The 24,742-nt window shown below is 39.7% G+C and overlaps 1 protein-coding gene across 2 annotated transcripts in view; it reads left to right on the plus strand.

Moving 5' to 3' along the window:
• Positions 1 to 24,742, plus strand: part of Iqcm (IQ motif containing M) — a 467,544-nt gene that overhangs the window by 245,070 nt on the left and 197,732 nt on the right. The window contains exon 10 of one of the 2 annotated variants that reach the window (XM_059264269.1): positions 21,155 to 21,350. The exons of the other annotated variant lie outside the window; for it this stretch is intronic. Coding sequence (XP_059120252.1) covers positions 21,155 to 21,350 — 196 coding nt within the window. The remainder of the gene's footprint in view (positions 1 to 21,154; positions 21,351 to 24,742) is intronic. 2 annotated transcript variants of the gene reach the window in all.

Below are 24,742 nucleotides of genomic sequence, written 5' to 3' on the forward strand. Positions count from 1 at the left end.
CTAGAGGTATAAAAAACAGTGACAGTGTTGTGGGGACTCTGGTCGCTGTTTTGCTGGCTTTCTTACATATTTTATAGGATGATGACTGAAGGGAATTTTGGATATAATCTCCACCATTCTGTTTGCTAATGAAGAAAACCAAGACTTAAACAGTTAGGGACTTTTACGGGGTCATGAAGGGAATCAGAGTTTGTGAGTAGATGAGTCTCTTAAAGTTCCTGGTCATGCTGTTTTTAAATGTCATTTGTATCTTAAATCTTAAGTCTTCCTTATGATTTTGAAAGCTACCAAATAGACTGTAGTGATTTTAAAAAATAATATTGGAACTGGGTCATGGAGACACACAAAAAGATGAAACAATGTAAAACAGAAGCAAACATGTTTGCATATGCACACACACACACACACACACACACACACACACACACACACACACACAGACATGTATTAAATATATTTAAGTTAACCAGTATCAAAGTCCTATAATTATTTCAAATCTTGAATTTTTTAATTATGAAAATTTCAAATCCATATACTAGGACCCTAACCAGGCTTAGAGGTTTTATTCTACTAAGGACTTTCCTGTGTATTTTCAGTAAGCAGTTTCCTTTCAGTGCACATGAGTTGGAGAACATTATAACCTTCCAATAGAGGCCAGCTGAGTTCAAAAAAGTATTTATCTATGAGGTACTTTTGCATCTCAAGGGTAAAAATATGTCACATGTGTATTACCACTGCCATCATCCAGTAAAGAGCAGAGTGTCTGTTGCTCCTACCTTCTTAAATATAGAGAAAAAGATATTTGTAAATATCTGCAAGCTTCGCTGGAACCCTCTACAGTTGGCACAGAGGACAGGTTTATGCACTCACTTTGACGTATTTTTGTAAGGAGACATCACTTGGCTGTGAGGAGGTGGGAGTGGGTAAGCTAAGCAAACAGAAAGCATGACTGCAGCACTTGGTGGGAATCCCTGTGATGTGATACCCACTCCTGCCTAGCAGAGTGGATGGAATCCTCTGTCTTATATGCCATGAAGGCAGTCCTGTTTGTTATGTCCTGTCAATGATCAAAATCATGAAAGGCAAATCTTCATGTTGCTGCTGTTGTTTATATTCCTGTTTTTTTTTCAACTTCAATGACTTCACTATTCAGAAAGGGAAGAAAAAAAGGCGCTGTATTGCTTAGGAATACATATACAGTTGTACAAAATATCCATGGGCATTTTCATCACCAGCATTGTTAAAGAGCTGAAATCCCACACAGGGTAAATTAACTAGGCTGTAAAGTCTGCACAGCTCATATTTCATCTGATTTTGGCATTCATATGTATATATGTATATATGCACATATATTTATTTATATCCAATATTTATGCAAAATACATTTCATATATGAGATTTTATGAAGTCAAAATGTTTAATATGTAAACAGAAGTCTTTATGTCTTTAAATATATATGTCTCTGTGTATCTATGTATGTATGTGCATGTGTGTGCAGATATTTGCAGAAGCCAGAGGAGGACTTCAGATCCCATGAAGCTGTAGTTACAGATGGTTGTAAGTCGCTTGACATGGATGCTGGACACTCAACTTCAGTCCTCTGAAGAACGGCAACTGTTTTTAACTTCTGAGCCATCTATTTCCCTTTTTTTAATATTTAAAAATTTTTATAGAATACATTTTGGCTCTGTTTTCTCCTCCCCCATCTTCTCCTCCATTTTCCCACCCTCCTTTCCAATTTATGCTTTTTCTCTCTCTTACAAAATCAAAACAAACAAAAATCCACAAAAATGAAAAATCAAAGCAAACAAACAAAAATCCAGTAATACAAAACATGCCCAAACAAAACAAAAGTTAAAGCTTGTATTAAAAAGAAAAAAGAGGAGTTTGTTTTGTATTGTTCAACTTTTAGACGTGAGGACTGTCCTATCCCCTCTAGTGTGGTTGATATACCTAGGGACACTTTATTAGAGAAAACTGATTTTCCCTTTGCTAGCAGGTATCAAGTACAGATAGCTTCTTGATTGGGGTGGGACCCCATATGCACTTTTCCAACTCAGTGCTGGGATCCGAGTGGGACCCCATGTCCACCCCTGACCCTAGTGCTGGGATCCGAGTGGGACCCCATGTCCACCCCTGTTCATAGTGCTGGGACCTGAGTGGGACTCCATGTCTACCCCCGACCCCAGTGCTGGGACCACATGTCCACCCCCGACCCCAGTGCTGGGACCCCATGTCCACCTCCATTCACAGTGCTGGAACCCGAGTGAGACCCCTTGTCTACCCCCCACTCCAGTGCTGGGATCCGAGTGAGACCCCATGTCCACGCCCGACTCCAGTGCTGGGACCCCATGTCTACCCCCGACCCCAGTGCTGGGACCCCATGTCCACCCCCGACCCCAGTGCTGGGACCCCATGTCCACCCCCGACCCCAGTGCTGGGACCACATGTCCACCCCCGACCCCAGTGCTGGGACCCCATGTCCACCTCCATTCACAGTGCTGGAACCTGAGTGAGACCCCTTGTCTACCCCCCACTCCAGTGCTGGGATCCGAGTGAGACCCCATGTCCACACCCGACTCCAGTGCTGGGACCCCGTGTCCACCCCCGATCACAGTGCTGGGACCCCATGTTCACCCCTGACTACAGTGCTGGGATCCCATGTCCACCCCCGACCCCAGTGCTGGGACCTATCTTGCTTTAACCTGTGCAGGTCTTGAGCATGTTAACATGGTCTCTGTGAATTTGTATGTTCTGTCGTATCTGGAAGACATTGTGTCCTCATCCATCACCTGTGGCTCCCTCTTCTTCCACAGAATTCCTGGAGCTTTGAGGGGATGTGTTTGATAAAGACATCTTTGTTTCTTTAGCATTTCAATTTAAATTATAATCTTTGAAAGCTTTGTAGGCTCGTTGTAAGTTTCAGAAGACTGGAAAATTGATAAGATTAAGATATGTTTGAGAAATCCTAAACCATTTTTAAGGAAAAAGAAAAAAATGTTTTGAAGAAAACCACTAATCAGTTTCAGTTCAGTTAGAATTGGCTAATTAATATTTTGGGGCTTTATTTTATTTTTGAACTGAAATAAGTAATGTTAAATTTCTGAACCAGGGAAAATTATACTCAAACAGGTGTTTTTTTTTAATTTTTATTTTTAAAAAATGAAGTATGTGCATGAATTTCATATATGTATATACATATATCTATAATTAAAAAATTTTTATACTGACACTGAAGTGAAATATCTTTTCTGAGGATACCATTTGAAATGTCATAGTTGCTCTAGGCACAATCTGTTTTCCACTTACAGTTGTCTAGCTGTAAGTCAAAGTGCTTGGATGGAGTTGGTCCTCCAGCTTTGCTGCCTGTAACATGCCTTTCTCCAGGGCTTGTTCCACTTCCTGCCTGCAGTTCTTCTTAGCAGGTATCTAGTGGTTCTGGAATTTTCCCCCCTTGGGATCTGTAGCACAACCAGGTTTCACTTTCACAGCTTCACTCAGTGGCCTATCATGGCTCTTGCTTCTCATGGCCTTCACCTAGTGACTCCCTTGCCACTCAGTGCATCGACACAGTGGCTCTCTGAAACCATGGAAAGGATACTATGATCCCTTATCTGTCTAAACTCCAAAGCAAGCACCACATGGATGACAATATCAGGATGACTTACCAGCTCGACATGGCCCTGGCTCCTTGAACCACATTACCACAAGCTAGCTATTGATCACAGCTGCCTTCTAGGAGCAGAAAATGCTCTCTTTTTTAAGTTGGAAGCTTGGTGGGTAGGATCCTGCCCTGAGAACACACTTTATTCCAATGCAGATCAGTCCTCTTCTTAGTGACACTAATCTCCTTAACAACTGTAGCCTCTCTTCTAGCATAGCCTTGGCTGAGCCATTAAGCTTGTGGTGTCCTTTTTCTCTCCAGACGTTTTGTATTTTTTTCTGTACCATTGTAGACCTACACAACAGTGATTGCTAATAACCACACAACAGAGCCATTATCAGGCTGTCCTGAAAACTCCACCCAAGAAGTTAGTCATTTGCTTGTAAAAAGCCTCAGACGAATTCTTAGGACATGGGCAGCAAGCAGCCACATTTGTTACCAAAATATCATAGGAATGGTAGGTCTCTAGCCCAGCTACCAGTATTGCTCCTTTCTGAAGTCTGCTGAGCAAGGCCAATGCAATCTGCAGTGCTCTTGGTGCTGTCTGCCAGGCTCCTACAGATTTAGTTGTTTTTCTAGTACAACCACTGAAGCCTTCTACAATCCTCTAAAAACCAGCATGGTCAGGCCTGTCACAGAAATAGCCCATTCTTTTCTACCAAATTTTGCATTACTTACTTTTCTATCACTGTGATAAAGCACCATGACTAAGGCAATTTACAAAAGAAAGGGTTTGTTTGGGCTTACTGTTCCAGAAGGATAAAATCCATCATCATCAGGGAGGGGAAGCACAGCAGCAGGCAGGTATATTACAGGAGCGGTAAGCTGAAAGTGCACATCTTTTTTTTTTTTTTTTTTTTGGTTTTTTTGAGACAGGGTTTCTCTGTGTAGCTTTGCGCCTTTCCTGGGACTCACTTGGTAGTCCAGGCTGGCCTAGAACTCACAGAGATCCGCCTGGCTCTGCCTCCCGAGTGCTGGGATTAAAGGCGTGCGCCACCACCGCTGGCGAAAGTGCACATCTTAAACTTCAAGCATGGAGCAGAAATAGCACACCAGAGATGGTGAGAGTCAGCTTTCAAGTTTCAGCTCTGGCAGTGTGCAGGCATGGTGGCGGTGTGTGGTGAAGCAAGCTGTTCGCCTTTTAGCAGTTGAGGGGCAAAAGAAAGAAGAGGAAGAATAGAAGGAAGATGATGTAGTCACTGAAATGTCAAGGGCACACCTCAAAATGACCCAAAGCCTCACTAGATCTCACCATTTAAAGTTCTCATCACCTTCCAATAGCATTCTACTAGAGACCGAGCCTTTCCTGCTTTGACCTTGGGGACATTCCAGTTACGAACTATAGTAACAGCACAGAACCTGCTGAGGATATACTTGAAATCTCCAGGGACTTCAAGTACCAGCGTTTGAGTGGCAGCTTACTTGATTCAGACCACTCTGATTTTCACACGTTTTTCAATATTAAACTGGTACTTATATCTCCTGGACCAAACATACCTCTTTTCCTGCTCCATTTTCCTTTTCTCCTCCTCCTGTGTATATTAATTGTACAGACTAATGGTCTTCATTGTGACATTGAACTTCTTGATACAACATGTTACCAATTTTCTCTTGTCAAATCTCTCAGCCTAGCTCAAATAATTATGTACGTAAAGGAGTCTGTAACATTTTTAATAGAATGGTAGTTCACATTGCCTTTAAAAAATTGAGACACGCCGGGCGGTGGTGGTGCACGCCTTTAATCCCAGCACTCGGGAGGCAGAGGCAGGCGGATCTCTGTGAGTTCGAGGCCAGCCTGGGCTACAAAGTGAGTTCCAGGAAAGGCGCAAAGCTACACAGAGAAACCCTGTCTTGAAAAAACAAAACAAACAAACAAAAAAATTGAGACATGATTTGCCCATCTGGAATTTATAAAGCTTTAGGTTATATGGACGTGCATTCTTTGTCTCTGCTCAGCAAAGACTCATGTGACTCAAGTAGTGACTTCAGGATGCTTTCTTTACGTTTTCAACCCTTGCAACTATCTCTGCTTGGCTACAATACCTTTCTATAGTTTCTTTTCACCTGGCTAGAAAAGCAGCTGGCTTCCAGGACCTTTAATTCATTTCCTATTCTCACCACATCTGGTTATCTAAGAAAGTGAAACAAAATAAAAATAACCATCCCACAAAAGAAACACCTTAAACAACAAAAATAAAATAATGAACAATGCTGTGGACAAATCCACAGCTTCTGAGACATGGTCAGTCCTAGAGAGATCACGTAAGACTCCATGTTAATGGAGCTGCAGAAACCTAGACGGCCCCCACCGAAAAGGGCACCATCATACAGTGGAGGAGCAGGCGTCCACCATGGTTAAAAACAATCTTGGAAAGTGTGATGTTTATGAAGCAGCACTGGGTTTCAGACATGATTTCACTAGCTATAACACAATAGAGTGAGGTGTAGTTTTACACTTTAGAGACCTATTCATGAAGCTGATGTTTATATTAGCTTTAGGGGCCAATTTCTTGGCGGAGGTAGCTTGTATTGATCAGAATTCTGGTAAGAAAAAGAAAACACACCTTGATCCTTTTTCAAATAGTTTATCCTTACTCTATTATTCTTTTTTTCTCCATTTCTGTCATCTATCCCTTTGCCTGTTATACAAAGGAAAATAGTTGTCCTCGGTATATCTGGGAGTAGAAGCAATATATACCTAGAGATAATTATAAGATAGTTATAATTATGTAACTGCAATGGTGGGAGAAAAGTAGTTGTGATTAGCGTAATTGTCAAAATGAACGAATCTAGAATCATCTGGAAAAGAGGCCTCTGGCCATATTGTGTGGATTATCTTGATTGCATTAGTGGAGGCTGGAAGACTTGCCCATTGTGTACCGTTACCTGGCTGGGATCCTGGAAAACATTAGTGGAGACAGTGAACTGAACAGCAGCATGCATCTATCTGATTGTGGATATGACTCGAGCAGGTCCTTTAAGCCTGTGATGCCTTAATTTTCTCACCACGATGAACTGTACCTTCAACTGGGTTAAAATAAGCCCTTTCTCCCTTCAATTGCCTTTGTCAGAGTGTTTTATCACAGCAGCAGGAAAGGAGAATTAGACAGCACTGAACCTCTAACGTGCCATCAGAATAAGAGCATGAGGACAGATGGGGTACACCTGAGTTCTGTATTCACCAGGTATCCTTAGGACTATAGCCACAGCTTTCACCTTACACCCTAAGTAAATAGCCACATGAACAAACAAATATGTCTTCAATACCACAATCAAATTTTAGATCCTATCTCTACTCTTGTAACGATTTTTATGCTATTCCAGCTATATGTAGTTCTTTTGTAATTAATCAACTAATTTAAATTTCACATGTAGGTACTGTATTTGCATCATTTCCTTCTATATTTCTTTAACTCCCCTATTTGAAAAGTTATTCTCAAATTTATGATCTCTTTTTCTTTAATTATTACTGTTATATTGTTATACACACACACTCACACACATACACACACACACATATATGAATGAATATATAAATATAACCTCCTGATTCCATTTAGTGACATTCATGTGTATGTGTTTTTAAGACTGTGCACTTGGTATTGGAAAGCCACCTAGAGGGGAAGACATTCTCCCACTGTCAGCAGACACTGATTCTCAGTAGCTCTTCACCTATGGTGGAGCCTTGTGAGATTTCCTTCTTCCATGTTGTCTTGTCACTGCTTTTTTTTTTCTATTGTCAGGTGTTGTTTAGGGACCCACATTGTTTTGAGTTCCTGGGTGCAGATTCTTTGGCATACAAAGATGACCCAATCCCACAGCAAATGTGGTTCTGTGGCTCTTCTAATCTTTCCACCCTTCTTTAGTGGCCCATGAGCTGTAGGTGTAGTGGTTTGTTATATATGTATCAAGTACGTTGACTACCCCATGGTTAGGAGTTCTCTGCTTTATGATCCATTGTGGGTTTCTGTAATTATCTGCAAAAAGAATTTTCTTTGACGAGGGTCAAGAGCTGCACTTATCTATGGGTATAAGAATAAGTGCTGAAAATGCAGTTAGAAATTACACTGGTTTGCGAAAGTGCCAGTAGTACGTTCTCCTCGAGGTTCCATGGACTGACCAGACATGAGCAGTTGGGCAGGTTTATAGTGCCAGACATGAATTCCCTGCTATTGAGTGGCCTTTGGTCCATTAGACAGCTATTGGTTACTGCCTAGACATACATTACCACTTTACATCTTTGGAAATACCTTGTCATTCTGGTCATTGCTGTGGTTTATAGGTGTCATGGTTGGTAGGACTATTGCTTACTTTTCTCTTTTCATAGTGTGAATATATAACCTTCTAGCATCCTGAAAGCCAATTCTCAGGGAGGAGGCTTCCGGTTATAGCCAGTACGATTCTCCTAAGTCTTGTGTCTAAAGTGGCATGGTGTCTTCAGCAAGACGGTCTTACCTTCAACTCCTGGTAGGAAACAAAGGACAACACGCATTGAAAGTAGAAACTGATTCCTGGCTATCTTCATGGATAAATTCTATAAATGTGTCTCAAATTAAAAATAGTTGTGTCCTGTTTCCCAGACTTCTTTTCTGTGTTCCTTCTCTCAGTTTGTATCTATATGATCCATCTAGTTACCCCAAGATCAACTAGCCACTCTATATTTGCCCATTGAAATGTTTTTGGTTATCAAATTGATTAGATTAAGAAAGGCCTAGGGATTAGTGAGGCACACATTTGAATGTACCTAGGAGGATTAAGCTAAGGGGGAATGCTTGCCCTGAATGTGGTAGAGCCATACCATGGGCTAGGGCCAGAGGCTGACTGGATAGGGGGAAAGGAGAAAGTCAGCCAAACATCTAGTATTTCCCTTTCTCTGTTTCTTATTCATTTAAGATATGAGGAGGTAAAAATCACAGCCACAGTTACTTCTGCTGCCATGATTTCCCCACCATAGTGGGCTGTGAGCTTAGTCTAGTTTCATTTCAGTTGCTGTGATAAAATACCCAACCAAAAGCAAATGCAATATAGAGGAGAAAGGGTTTGTTTTAGCTCACAATTCCTGGTTGCAGCTCATCACAGAAGAAAATTCATAGGCAAGAACCTGAAAGAGCCAGTCACATTACATTCACTATCAAGAGCAGTGAGAAATGAAATGTAGACATGCTCACCTGCTTATTTGCTTGCTTGGCTTTCCCTTTTAATATCCTTTTCAGGACCTCCTGCCTAGGGAATGGTGCCAACTATAATGGGCTGTCTTCCTACATCAGTTAACAATCAAGACAGCCCCCCAACAGGCACGTCCACATGTCAGCCTTGTCTTGATACTTTCTCAATTGAGAGTCTCTTCCCAGTGGTTTCTAGGCTGTGTCAAGTTGAAAGTTCAAATTAAGTAGCACAGAGTCAACATTAATCCTTCTTCTTGTAAGTTATCCATATCTGGTATTTTGGCACAGTGAGGAGAAAGTAACTAATACACCTACCTTGTTCCCAAAGATTGTATGTGAACCTTGAAAATTGCTTTCCTGAAGACATGTTAAAAGTCATTTCCTGGTCTATTAGTCTAGTAAACATAAAGCAAAATAAATAGTTGGAATTCAATAAAGCAAATGAATTTAAGATGATATTTCTTACTCTTTTTTGCTCTACCTTTGTTCTTTGGAATTCTCACATCATATTCCTTGTCCAGTTTCTCAAAACAAACAAATCAACAGATGAGTGTAGACAACTGCTCTTGTTAGGCCAGGATGTGTAACCACTGAAGGGAAGCTTCAGTCTGTGGTATTTGAAAGAGAATGACCACCAAAGGGAGTGGCTCTATTAGGAGGTGTGGCCTTGTTGGAGGAAGTGTGTCAAGTTGAGGGTGGACTTTGAAGTCTCTTTTGTTCAAGTTTTCCCTCCCTCAGTGTCACACTGAGCCCATTTCCTGTTGACTTCTGGTCAAGATGAGCCAGCAGTATGTCTGCCTGCATGTCACCATGCTCCCTGCCATGATGATAATGGACTGAATCTCTCTGTAAGCAAGCCACCCCAATTAAATATTTTCTTTATAAGAGTTGCTGTGGTCATGGTGTCTCTTCATAGCAATAAAAACCCTAAGGCACACTCCTTCCTCTTCAGCATAGTAGAATCAGTCTAGCATGAGCTATTTCACTTCCAGTAAACACCCAGACATTGAGTAATAAGCTAGAAGATACATTAACTATATCGGGCACTTACCCTCCTGTCCTCTGCCAGGCTAATCTGGGCTCTTAGCATGACTTTATCCGATGTCAGTCTGGTCAGTAGAGAGAACTAGAGTAAACCACCTTGATGGCACCCCACTAACATGAGCTTGTTTAGCTAGTTTGGAGTAGCTAGAAGAGGGCTGTGTCTTCCAGAAAAACTTCTGTCTCCAAATTTACACTTACCTCCAAGCCTTGTTCTGGTCTGCACTTTCAGGCTTTGAGGCCCATTTTCCTCAGGATTGTCATCTAGTAGAAGAACTAAGTTTAGGGCAAATGAAACCATTCTGTGGTCAGTTTGAACTATGTTCTTGTCCTTGTTTCTAGTTCCTTTGTCTTGAGAATGCCTGTTTGCCTATACTGTCAATAGTTGCTGATGTCTTGTTTACATCTATTGTCAAAAGTTTGAACTTTCTCTTAATAATGAAGTCTAGATTTTCACTTCCTGTATTCATTCTTCCATGCAATGGTTCTGCTCAGTAGAGAGTACATCCAAGCAGGAGTGGGATCAAGCTGTGGACCATTGTAGCACAGATCTCAGTATTAACAGTGTTTGCCATGCAAGCAGCACTCTGATTCCAAATCTAGTCTTATCAGATTAGGAGAAGCATTGAACTGTCAGGTGGGACAAAGAGAACACAAAATGGCTAGATACTGGAGAATCTATGAAAACTGAGAAGAGCCTGTTGACTACAGTTAGTTGCAGATTAAAATGGAACCTTTTGCTTTCTCTCTTGGAGACAAGATGGCCTGGTGTACAGCCTCTTCCATGTGTACAGAACAGAAATATTTCCAGTAATGTCTGCTGAAGGATACAGCAATGAGTACAGAAACTACTGGCCCTGTGAAAGGCACAGATGGCTGGCTGGGCTATGATTCTTGTCTAGAATCTGAGGAGGAACAGGCAATGAAAGAAAGGATACAATAAGGTCCTCATCTTTTTGTTGTTGTTCTTCAATTCTTTACATATGTTACATCCTGACCACAGTTCCCCTATCTCCATTCCTCCCAGTCCCCCTACCCTACTCTCCCCCAGATCCACCCCTTCTCTGTTTCCCTTCAAAAAATAAAAGCAGGTCTCACCTTTAAAATACAGCAGTATGTTAACAGCATGATATGGAAGAAGGAAGTCCTAAGGGTGGGAAAGCAGCCTTGCAATGGCTTTTCTTTATAGAAATTTTAATAGAGGTCAGAGGCCTGAGGAAGGTGCTTCTCAATGCCATAGTGATGCTCAGAGAGTATCTGCACTTCCTACTTTTCTACTATCCTTAGGCTTACTACTGCTGTCTGTTTTTTGAAGGTTATTTGTTTGTTGGGATCAGAGTCCATTGATGTATGTCTCATTGGGAACAGAATGTCAAAATTTTAATACTTAATTGTTAAGGGAATTCATTACTGGTACTCCACCTCCAAGAACAGTGGAATGCATGATCAGGAGTCAGACCCTCAACAGCCCTACATCTGAGTAGGGAACAGAGAGATGGAGGGAGTCAGTAGAGTTCAGCCAGAACTGACTAAAGTTTGGGTTGGGACCAGAGGGTTCCCATAAGAGACATAAATCACCACGACAAGGGGAAGAGCAGAAAGACTCCCTGGTTCCCTGTTCAGAGACAAGCTTGGAAAAGAAATGGAACCTGGTGACTGTGCTTTTGAAAAATGACTCCTGTAGCCCCTTTGGCTCTAATACTATAGTCATTCCAGATGTCTTCCAGGATAACTCTAGACTGACCAACAAGTAAACCATATAGGCACAATACAAAGGATTGTCAGATGTCTCCTGTAGATGAATTTCTAAATGGTCTTATTAAATAAAAAACATGGAGCCAAATATAGGGGTGAAAGCCTTAGGTCAGGGAAATAGGGAAAGGCACCAGCCAACCTTACCTCACCAACTCTGCAGCTTCCAAATGCACCGACTTCCTGTCTACCCAGCCTTTATATGCCTTGCTTTTCTGCCCTCTCATTGGCTCTCTTAACCCAACTATCTCACTTTCTTTTCCTACACAGCTCTGTCACTTTCTGTCTGTCTGTACAGACCTCCAGGTCTCTATGGTTGGTACAGGATTAAGGGCATGTGCTGCCTGAATTCTTCTTTACTTAAAATGACTGGCCTTTTCCCCCTGATCTCAAGGCAAGCTTTATTTATTAATTCACAAGTAAAATATCACCACAGTCTCCATTATAGAGAACATTTCCAGAAAGCAGGACCTTGCACACAAAGCTGGAATCAATTTGAAATGAAGAGACCGATATGCCAGTTCTGCACTCGCCTGGGTGCTGCAAAAGTGTTCTAACTCATAAGCTGTGCTCCTCCGGACTGCTTCTCTGTGCTAAGGTGGAAGAAATGATTGTAGTGCTTGAAATGAATTTGTAATTAAAAATTGCTCTTATATTTTAAGGAAAAACTGTTGGAAAATCTAATCTGAGCAGCAGTAGCAGCAGTAATAATAACAAACCCTAATGGTGGTCTGGGGAATTCTTTCTGACTTGCCTCTTCCTTACCTCTTCTTTCTTTGGTTGCCTCAGCCATTTACTGTCCGAAATGTTCTAGAAATCTATTTATAAATAAAAAAGTACCCTGCCCAGAAATTCAGACACCCTTTGAGACCTTAAATAGGATATCAACCTCCATCTTTTAATATGACCATGTTAAAACAGACTATAGATTAATGAGTGGCCAGAAATAGAATGTCACTTTCGGGGAATCATGGGGGAGAAGTTGGGTCCCAGGGCAGCATTATAAATAGTAATAGTGACAAGGACAGAAGAAAGTACACCCCATTCTGATGTTTTAACGTACTTTAAGATTTTTGCCTAAATTAAAGTGGCATTATCTTCTACTTCAGGAAGATTGTGTCTCATTTTAGAAAGTCCCAGGAACCTCCTCTGGTTTCTGAAGTGAGCAGGTTTTGATGGCATGAAGTACTCAACCCTTGGAGAGATCTGGAAATGGATAATATGGAGAGAGAATATTTCTTTTCTTAAAAGTCAGGTTGAATTCAATGCACTGTTTTCCTACTAAGTAGACTTTATTTAGGCGATTAAGTAGGACACTAACTTGTTTGGCTCTCTCCCAGGTTGCTTTCAAATCTCACATTTCAAGCACAAGGCACCACATGTTTGTGCTTCAAGACTGCACATTCAGGAAATGAAAGCCCTCAACACAGCTTGGTAGCAGAAGATCCAAATCAAAGTAAATTGTGTAAATTATAACTCAATTTCGAAGCATTTGGACAAAGCAGTCATGTTAGTCTAATCAGGAAACTTGTGATATTTGCTTTATGATAATGCAGGTTGGAAGAGGAATTGATGGAATGCATCATCAATCTCTCAATGTATTTCTGAATTTGGCAAACTGGACTGTTTTTGTCATGTGTTTGCTGCTTAAAAAGTATTTGACTTTAAAACAGCTAAAATAAATATCCTTTAATCACTTTCAACCTATGAGCAGATGGTCAAACAGTGCTTTTTCTTAATGGGCCATACACAGTACTTGCATATCAGCCAAAACTGGTTGATAGCAATATCTAAACCAACCCCTAAAGCTGATTTAGTGTTTAATATATTATCATATGAACATTAGTAGTTGAAAGAAAATTCCCCATTCAATTGTTTGTCAGTCTCAGGGTCTATAATGCTTAGATACAATTAACTTACTAATTAATTTCTTGTATTTTTTCTCACATGTAATTTTATCTAATTGTTTCTTCTGTCTCTGAAACCCATTTGATTTGATACTTTGATTACGTATTTGTCAACTTCAAGTGGAAAACCCAAATGCAGCCATGGCTCTTTTGTATTTCCACTTTCTTATAATGAGGTTAGATTATGGGGACATGCACAGACAAATAAGGTGGTCTTTCATGGTAAAATCTGGTTTATGTATAGCCTCTAATGACTCATATTTTTACCGTTGTAAGGATAGTTATAGAGACTTTTTGGTGGCCAAGAATCTCCATGAAAAGTGACATTTCTCCCATTATCACAATTTTGATAAGACGTGGTAAACATTTTTATTTGGAGGGTAAACCAAAGCTGGTTTCTATGGATTCCTTTGACCTCTGTGTATCTGGCGGTCACAAGACAGTGTCCATATATCATCCACTCCTCTCTTTGGATCCTGACTGAACATTCTGTAACAGAACATGTAGGTGTGGTGTGGCTGCATCTTTCATGCACTACAAGCACAGACAATCAAATGAAAACTGCAATGCTAACCTTTCTGTTGGCAATCATAGTTTTGCCCCCTGTGATTTTTATCACAGAGCAGAAGGGCATTGATTTTGTTTTTGTGAGGTTAGAAAGTCACCAGATTTTTCTCAGAAGTCAGAATAGTAAGTTACTTTGAGATAAGTATTTTAAGGATTAAAGGAGAAATTGCAAAGTTAAAGCTTAAAGACAGTGAGTTGCTAATCCTGTCAAATATGTAACTAATTATATTTTTCTTTGAAAATATACATTGTATGCTGTTCTATCTCAAAAAATCTGAGCAAAATTAAAAAACTAAAAAACAACCAATTTTCCTTTACAACCCAATGCTTTCTTTGCAGTCTGCAGATTAATGGAATATTTGCACCAGTTTTTGTAGAAGATGAGTCAGAATTGTGCAAGGTGGGCATTTCTTCTCTCCAAAGAGTCCAATCCACCTGTGGTTAGAAACACTGCTAATACACTGCAGTAACATTTTGGCATGTTGCTTCCTACTTTTACTTATATGCATTTTAAACAAAAGATTACAAGAATTAATATATGTAGTTTAATATCTTTATTCTCCAAATTTTGAAGTTATAAGACTTTTATTATTGTATAATCGACAATGGTTTTGTGACTTTATCATTTATTGATTTAATCTAACAACTTACTTAGATATTTATAAAATCATTTATTATAGATGAAGCCATGGTGGATATTTTCATGCATGTGGCTTTTTCCATAATTTTCAGAAAGGGTAGTGACTAGTTTTTATTCTCATAATAGCAAGTTATTTTCTTGAATAGTCCATGCAGTCAAGAATAATGTTGACATTATTTCTCTAATAAAACTTTTTTTAATTGAGTCTTCTCTCATACAATACAACCTGACTACATTTTCCACTCTCTCCAATCCTCCCAGTTCCCTCCCATCTCCCCCAGATCCACTTCCTCTCTGTTTCCCTTGAGAAAAGAGCAGGCCTCCAAGAGACAACAACTAAACACCACAAAACAAGATAGAAGACAAAGCCAAGCCCTCATATTGAGGCTAGACATAACAACCCAACAGGAGGAAAGAATCTCAACAGCAGGCCAAAGAGTCAGAGATATACCCGCTCCAACAGTTAGGATTCCCCCAGAATGCCAAGCTAAAAGCCATAGCATATATGCAGGCCCCATGCTTGACACCAGTCTCTGTAAGTCTATGTAAGCCTTGCTTAGTTGATTCTGTTGGACATGTCCTTCTGCTTCACCCTTCTGACTCCTACAGTCTTTCTGCCCCCTCATCCACAGTATCTGTCATCTCTGAATGGGGGACCCAATGGAGACCTCCAATTTAGACTTTCTCTGCCCAACGTTTGGCTGTGGGTCTCTGCACCCACTCCCAACTGCTGTCGGAGGAAGCCTCTCTGATGCGACTAGACAAGGCACAGATAGGCAGAACATCATTAGGAGTCGTTTCACTGTTGTTGTTGTTGTTGTTGTTGTTGTTATTGTTTGCTTTTGTTGTTGTTGTTTGTTTGCTTGGTTTTTGGATAGTTATGTTTGGTTCTATGCTAGGTCTGTGGTCTGTACAGTCTCTGGTTCCTGGTCATCCAGGACAGTGTAGAGCATGGGCTTCCTCTGGTGGGGTGGGCCTCAAGTTAAACCAAACACCCTTGGTCACTCCAACAAGTTCTGCACCACCATTGCCCCAGCACATCTTGCCCACAGGACAGATTGTAGGTCAAAGGTTTTGTGACTGGGTTGGTGTTCACGTTTCTCTTTCATAGCCTGCAGAGTACCTTCCTATACCAAAGAGACAATAAAACCTTTAATGAAATTTGTGTAGTGTTTCCTTTATAATTTTGAAAATGAAAACAATGGTGCCATATTATTTCTATTTGAACAAAGTTGTTGTTGAAACATTTTCCCTTATGTTTCTCATAAAATTTTTGAAAACCATCTTCATGTTTTAATTAATGACAATAAAAACTTTATTTGAGAACATAATCTTCAAGGCAGTCTGTTTTGTTATCACAAACCAGGCTTAGAAGTCATTACTCCTAAATCAGGATATATAGTGAGACAGTATATTTGCAGTATATTTGGTTTTATGAGGATATGATATCGTTTCTTAGAGATACATTTTTTAATTGAGTTATGCACACTTTTATGAAGACAGATTTGGATACTAGAAACTTTAAAAATAGCTATTAATTTTTCATTCAGGAAATGAGTCTAAGTCTGAGCTATGTGAAAGGATGCAGCCAATTTCTTTTGCCTGTGTGCATGTTCTTTTGCATTGTGTTAGATAGATAGCAGCTAATTGAGTAACTGAAGTTTGAATTTATATACGGGGTTATAAAAATTAGCACCGAATGAGTTAAAACAATTATTTTTTGGACTCATTGATAGCTTACAGAAGAGTTTGGAATTTCAATTATTTTAGGGATATTTGTCTGCTTTGTAGATGAAGATTCATTCACAAGGCACAGTTTGACGCACATAATCTTGTTCAGCAACCGATGCTTTAATACTGCTTTATTAGACCAATGTTATTAATATATGAAGAACAAGGAATGCAGTAAACACAGAAAGACATGTGCTGAGACATGTTACATCACATGACAATGAGTAAGGCATTGGTAACTTCCTTCCAGAAGACTGATCCGTCCTTTAGTGTCCCATTAGTTTTTCAATACAGATTTTTAGGGTAGTGTACAAGGCAGTGGGTTCAGCATGTCACTTTTGTATGGATATGCCACTGTTCTTTGTTCTCATTCACTCCTGTCTCCACGGTCTTTTGCTGCACCCCTTCCCTCTCCAGCTGTGCCGGATATTGGTTGTAGTATTAAGGCCACTTCCCATAGTTAAAAGGGAGGTTTATTTTGTGGGGTAACTTACAAGTAAAGGGATAGGTTACAGGATGTGGGAAAGGTGTAGCACAGTCCAGCGGTGTTCTCTGGAGAACTCTGCTCAGTCTATCTCCAGCGTTTGGGGTCCAGGAACCAAGAGTGCTGGCACATCCAGATCTCAGGTCTTAAGGGCTCCTGTCTCAGCACCACCTCATAGGCATGACAGTTACCGGAAGCTTCAATGGGGGTAGTACTTCCAGGTCAAAGCTGGAACAGCTATCCACTACACCTCTTCCTCAGTTAAATCTAGCTCTCCTATACCCTGGGCTGGCCTCAAACTTGCTATGTAGCCTAGGCTATCCTTGAAGTCCTGCTTCTCCTACTTCCTAAATTCTAAGATTATAGGCAGCGACACCACATCCAGCTATGATTCTTATTAAAATTTAGAAATATTAATCCAATGAGCTCAATAAAGTTATTTTACATATTTAATTTATTTTACAGATAAAGTAGTTAGCATGTATTCTTAATTTCTATTAACATATATACATATGTTACTAGAATTTGTAACTTACAATGTATACAAAAATTTCATTAGGGATTTGTTTTCTTAAACACTGACAGATTCGTTGGCAACATTTCTGTGTCACTTAGAGGCTACTCATTGTAGTGCATACAAATTAAGGAAATTAATAAATTACATGTAGCCATTCAAAGAGTTTTTCTCAAACTTTGCTAGGAAATAAGTAGGAATTATAAATTAATGATCATCATGATGATCTTGGATTAAGAAGCTCTGTTTCTGGACAAGAAGTCATCCTGACATCCTGGTGACTCCTTCTGTCCCATCTAGCAGATGCATGGCTGTGACATCAGCTTAAGCCTGTACTCATAAGTCCTTTCTTTCTGTAATATATTGTTTAGAAAACACAATCTTCATAAATCTGTCATACTTCCCATGTTCATTTCAGAAAACACAATTGATGACATGTATGCATCAATTATCCCACATGTTATAGAGCATGTGGGAAAATGTGAGGGACAGGCAGAAACAGCCTCTTGGTGAATAGGATGAGTGTTATCAGGTATGCTCAGCAGGAATTCCCAATAATCACAGTTTCTGTATGTTAATTCCATAGGGATGTAGCCATTCATCACTTGGAACTAAGAAAATATCATTGACCCCCAAGGGCAGTGACAAACTTCATGACTTTCATAATATCATCCCAGGAAGGGCTTGTAGCTTCTTTCAAAGTAGAATAAAAAGTAGTTCAGGGATAAATGACAGTAAATATCAGGGATACCAAATTTGGCAAAAGTCAATCATAAAAATGAGGGAAATGATTTACAAGCATTAATAAAGTAAATGTTTTTTTAGTATCGGGAACTTTTTGCTATCTAGGGAAATTATATTAAAGGCATGAAATAGGTCCTTCTGCCAAATTAAGAGCAGACGGTACTTGAAAATCAACTTGTTGGTGTAACAGAAAGGATTTCACATTGAATTTTACTCTTTCTTTTTATCCAACCTGTGTGACATTTGTGATTGTTTTTTCAGTGTTGGGGATCAATTTCAGGACCATATGCATGCTAGAAAAGCACTCTTGTTTAGTTAAATTCTATGCCCCTGTAGGTAACATTTCACAGCCATGCATTTGTAAGCCTTTACCTATTTTATTATTGTCCTCATCAAAATTCATCTGTCACAATTTAGTATATTTTTAGCTTCTTTTCAGATCCTTTATTTGTAAGAACAGTTCAAGTTTTTCTAGCAAGTCCTCTATAAATTATTCTATCTCATTTTTCTCTGCTTTAAATGCTAGTTATTATCCAACCATTATTGACTAATGTCTGTATATTTAGGCCCTGAGGTAAAAATTTCCTTTTTAGTTGTTAAAAAAGTCACTTCCAACATTTTTAAAATGTTTACATTTCTTAAAAAAAATAATTGTTTTGAGAACACCGTACATGAGCTCAACAGCTGTATTACTCTTGCCCTTCAATCCCCAACTCCTACTGTGACCTACCTCTCCCTCCCGAATCATGATCTCTCCTTTAATTATTACTGTTGCATGTATATACATGTGTTTATACATCTACCTATGTAGGCATATTTGCATGTGTGTGTGCTGATCACTTGGATTGGACAAGCTTTGTAGGAGCTTGTTCCTGGAGGACACTGCTTCCTCCTGTCTCTGGAGCTACTGACCACCTCTAACTCTTCATCTAGAGGTGGAGCCTTGAGGAGTTTCCCTTGTTCACACAGGCAGGTCAGTTAGTGTTGCCGTTATGCTTGTTTTGTTCAGGCGTCCATGTATTGGGGATTTCATGAGTGTATTTTCCTGATTATGTCTAGGACAAGTTGTCCAGCAGCAGGTTGTGTGTCTTGGGCCTCTGGCTCTTAAATTCTTACTCTCAGAATTCATTGACTGACTGGAGTTCCTCATCTAGAATTAAGGCATGGCAACTCATGTTGTCATTATCTAGTTCTTATTTATGCAACCATACTGTTGATAGTTCATGTGTGTAGTTGCCCTGCCATGGGGAGAAGACACTATCTAGCAGCTAGTGTCCTGGTCCTCTGGCTCTTAAAATCTATGGATTATCTACATTCTAATTTTTCTAAAGAATTATCTGTAAATGAAGTTGAAACTCATATTCCAGAATGATGTGATACTGATATTCCTGTGACATACAAGACAATGCATATTAGAAGATAACACAGCCTTCAAGACAAACTGTAGAAGAAAATAGAAAAGACATATGAGATTCCTTGCTATCTGCTGACAATTAAGCTTTGATGGCTGTGCAGATATCAAAATCAGACTCTCAATTCTTCAGATACCAAGGGAAGAGAAATAATAACATATGTAAAACAAAACAAAAGAGACTTGCTCAAGAACCCACTTAATGCAGAAATAAAAAAAACAGGCTAGAAGAAAATAAAGCTAAACCACAGTTAGTTGGAGTCAGAGATTTACTCTGAGAATTAAGAAGACTGGGTGTGAAATTCTGAGGCCTGCAGACTGGAGAAGAGGTAGCTATGGCGGTTGGGCTGCCCCGTGGATCTCCTTTAGGTATGTACCCGGGAGACATACAGTAGTTCTGCTTTTTAGTTTCTATATGCTAAGAATTTTCAAGAGAAGTAGACTCTGAGAGACTTTGAGAAACTGGTCACCATGTTAAAAATAAATCATATCTATGATTTTTTGTAGATACAAAGTTACCAAGGCTACATACTCATACTACATACATGCTCATGGCAGAGAACTAGCATTTTCTTCCATGCTTACTATCAATGCTGCAGGGTGATTCACATTAGCAATGAAGGCTGATCACAGTCTCCAGTATGATCCCTCTGTGGCCTCTCCTGTAGCCCAGGATCCACTCTGCTTGCCGCACCGCTGCCCCCCTCAGGTCTAGGATCAGAAGTAATTTTCAGATGATGCTGGGCTGGCAAATACGTGACAAATGACCACATATTTAGAGTAGAACTGTAGGGACATGAAAATTATTTGGACTAACCTTTCCTCTTTGAATAACTGTGGATAAGTTTGAAAGATTCATTTTCTTTTGGATTTCCTTCCTTTGGAAGTTTAATGTTATACATGGTATATTGATTCTAGCATTTTCAGCCTTCTTTGGGAACTTTATCAGCATGGATAAGTGAGATGTTACATTAAATTCTATGTACAACCCCATAGCTTGGGAGGGAGTGCTGGAGTGTGGGAGGAGGGAGGAGGAGGGATCTGTGGATAGTATGTAGAGTGAGTAGAAAATTCCTTAATAAAGAAAAATGAAAAAAAAAGAAAAAAAATTCTATGTACAAGTCATAGTTCATTTCTTATTTCTATACATTTGTCATTGAAGGCTGACCTAATAGTAAAGGCCTGTAATCCCAACTTCTCTAGAGGCTGGTGCAGAAAGTTCATGAGTTCAATACCTGCAAGGGATACAGTGAGTTCAAAGGCACTTTGAACAACCTAGTAAGACTGTGTCTCAAATTAAAAAGATATAAAAGAGCGAGAGATGTAGCTCAGTGGAGGAGTGCTTGTGCGGGAGGCCCTGGCTTCAATCCTCAGTACTAAGGTGTGTGCGTGTATGTGTGTATTTGTTTTGTGTGTGTGTGTGTGTGTGTGTGTGTGTGTGTGTGTGTGTACATTCATCGTCTAAAGAATTTAAGTCTGTAGATATGTTTATTTTTCTAGCTATTGCTAAGAAGTTTTAATATTTTATTTTTAGGGCAAAAGCTGTTCCAAAGTCCGATAAATTAGACAGTAAAGTTAAAAGAATTGGACCACACATAGAAATTTACCAACTGTTCCAGGAAAGAAACAAACTCATATTTACTAAAAGAATTGTTAAACTGATTACCATCACACAAGCATTTATCAGGGGATGGCTTGAACGCAAAAGACTTCAAAGACTAAAGACTAAGGTAAGAGGTACCTTGCAGACAAGATGTCTCTACATTTTCTTATGTAGATTCAATTATAAAATTTTGAATAGTCTGCCTGGAAATAGCTGTGTAATTTTCTAACAAAGTTTTATCTACACATTTTTGATTAAGTAAATGAAATGAATAATCTACACTGGGAATAGTTTCGTCTTCTGAGAAATTGAACATTGAACAAAATACTAGGCTTACCCATAGCTTGGCAGTTCTTGAACCAGAGCAAACTGTCTTTTTGGTTTTTGCTATTTATTTTCTAGTTAGAATAACTCAATACTTCTTGCTTTCCAAGATCCTGGGTATTCTTGCAGTTGGTCAAATGTTTCCTTTTGAAAATAACTGTGCACAACCCTTCCCTTCCCTCAACAACCACCTTGGCAACTTTTAGAAACAGCAACCCCAACTTTCAGAATAAACCACAAGGATCTCTTTTGGCTGCCCAAATACAAGAAAAGCCCAAATGGATGGCTCTTGATAAAACTGTGAGAACATAAGAAATGTCCTCCTCTTGAAGGCTAAAGCTTGGGAAACTATGAAGAATGAAGTAAATGAGAAAGAAGGGCACACATTTCTAAGTAGCCCTCTAGAAGGGACTTACAGTGTGTCCCCTCTGGAAGGGACCTACAGTTGTGTCCTCTCTGGAAGGGACTTACGGTTGTGTCCGCTGAGCATCTATGTATCAGAACACAGCTGTCTGCTTGTTCATAAGTGTATACATTATATTATCATTATATATGATAACATATGCTATTATATATCATTCTGATATTAAATCTAATTTACTTATAAAAAGTAAACTCTTTTTATACTTAGCCCATAACTAATTATTTTAGACAACTGCTGTATCTGTTTTATAAGAGAAGAAATCCAAGCTCAGATATGTTAAATCAAGTACTCAGAGTTGAGTCAAAGATGATGAATACCTGTTTGACACCAAAGACTAGGCTTATTCTGCATATCCTGTCACCTACTTGAACTGCTTTGGGCAAGACTGTTTCTGAATCCAATCAAAGCTGTATCATAGACCTTTCTCTGTAGCTCAGACCCAGGTATTATGTTGCCTACTTAAAATTTCCATAGTTAGGTCACACTTCTCATAGCCTGAAACGAAGTCATTTTCTAACTCTCCCAAGTGCTTTCGCTCTTGCACTACCTATGTTCAACATCAATTGTGCAGGTCACTGCCTAGAATTGGCCGCATTTTTGACATTTTTATTGCTGTATCCAATTGCTATGAGTTTCACATTTTTTTTTATATTTTCTTTTTCTCTGCTTTCCCCCTCAGATTTTATTTTAATCTACTCTCACATGAATAAGTACCAGTGGATTTCCAGCTGATTTCCTTGACTGTGGGCTTTTTCTCATTTAGTCCTCTGTAGTATATGCCATATTTATAAACTCATCACTTTTCCCAACTTCTCATGGTCTTATGCTGCCTTACACTGACTGGACATGAAGTGTGAACTTCCTGACATGAACATATGACCTCCTGTCTATGACTTCTGTCCAGATCAGCACATGGTGCTCCTTCGCATATTCTTTAGAAATTAGTAAACTCCAAAATTTGATTGTATAGTTATCTTGTGGTTTTGATTACTTTTAATCTTAGCCAGGAAAATTCTATCTGCTGCTTCTTTTTATAAACTCCAAGTTACTGAGGCAACCAACCCTCCAATTCTTGGTCCACAGTGCAGATAGGCAACTAATCCTCCTGTTCCCTGGTTCACAGTGCAGAGAGACAACCAACCCTCCCATTCCCTGGTCCATGGTGCAGATAGGCAACCAACCTTCCCATTCCCTGGTCCATGGTGCAGACAACCAACCCTCCCATTTCCTGGTCCACAGTACAGAGAGGCAACCAGTCCTCCCATTCCCTGGTTCACAGTACAGAGAAGCAACCAACCTTCCTGTTCCCTGGTCCATAGTGCAGACAGACAACCAACCCTCCCATTCCCTAGTCCACAGTACAGAGAGGCAACCAACCTTCCCATTCCATGGTCCATAGTGCAGACAACCAACTGTCCTGTTCCCTGGTCCAGAGTACGGAGAGGCAACTAATCCTCCTGTTCCCTGGTCCACAGGGCAGAGCTGCCATCTGTATCTTCTGTCCAGTTCTCTACATTATAATATTCTATACTGTGTACACAACTGCATTGGCTGTGCAATGCCTAGTGTTGTTAAGTTGACAGGATGTAGAATCACCATGAAAGCAAATCTCTGGGCATGACAGTGAGTAATTATCTAGATTGAGGTGGGAAAAGCTGCCCTGAATGAAGGCTGTACTATTGGTGAAATTATTAAGGCCACTCCACATAGTTAAAAGGGAGGTTTATTTGGTGGGGTAACTCACAAGTGAAGGGATAGGTAACAGGGTCTGGGAAAGGTGTGGCACAGTCCGGTGGTGTTCTCTGGAGAACTCTGCTCGGTCTACCTGCAGTGTCCGGGGTCCAGGAACCAAGAGAGCCAGTGCATCTGGATCTCGGGTCTTCAGGGTCCTCTCTTGTCCCCACCTTGTAGATGTGACAGTTACTGAAGCCTCAGTGGGGGTTGGAACTTCCAGATCAAAGCTGGAATGGCCACCCACTACACTGTACATTTATGGGCTGAATCCTAGACTGGATAAAAAGGAGAAAGCCTCCTAAGCGCTCATATTCATCTCCCTGCTTTGTGACTATAGACAGACTGACCAGCCTCTTCCTGGTACAATTGTTATATCTCCCCCGCCATCATGGACTCTGTCTCCTGGGACTTGATAATAATAATGATATTGATAATAATACTAAATACCCTTCCTTGCATAGTTTTGTCAGTTATTTGGTCATAACCAAGAGACAACCAACTAACACAGGCAGTACAGTTTTGTGGCTGAATTGAAAGTATGTAGTTTCTATTTTTGTGTTCATATCACCACATACTACTTTGACATACCATAAACAGTCTCTATCATTTCAACTATATTATCTGCTATTTTTCATGTTCATTATCTCTTCATGTGCTTGAATTTTTTATTTGGGTTAGATTATAACATTTTATATATTTGTTGCTATTTTTAAATATATAAAAGTGTTTAACCTGTGGTCTTTGCTCAATAAGTAACCATGAAATGAATAAGTTGATTCAATAAAACATTATTTTAGAAGTTTACCATGGTACCCTAATGAGGCACAACTTTAGCGTTCTATGTGTACAGTTTTTATATCTTATATGATTTAATTGTATTATTTCCAGCTGTCAAAAAGAACTGTAGTCATTCATAACCTCTGGAACAAAAATGGGTCCAGAAGTTTAGCAACATTGTAACTAAAATGAGGTTTAAAAGAAGAGGCTGGTGTGGAGAATGTTGAATTTCTCTGTGGCAGTAGAGTCTGAGATGAAAA

The sequence above is a fragment of the Peromyscus eremicus genome, chromosome 5 (genome assembly GCF_949786415.1).
Source record: "Peromyscus eremicus chromosome 5, PerEre_H2_v1, whole genome shotgun sequence".
NCBI classification, from domain to species: Eukaryota; Metazoa; Chordata; class Mammalia; order Rodentia; family Cricetidae; genus Peromyscus; species Peromyscus eremicus.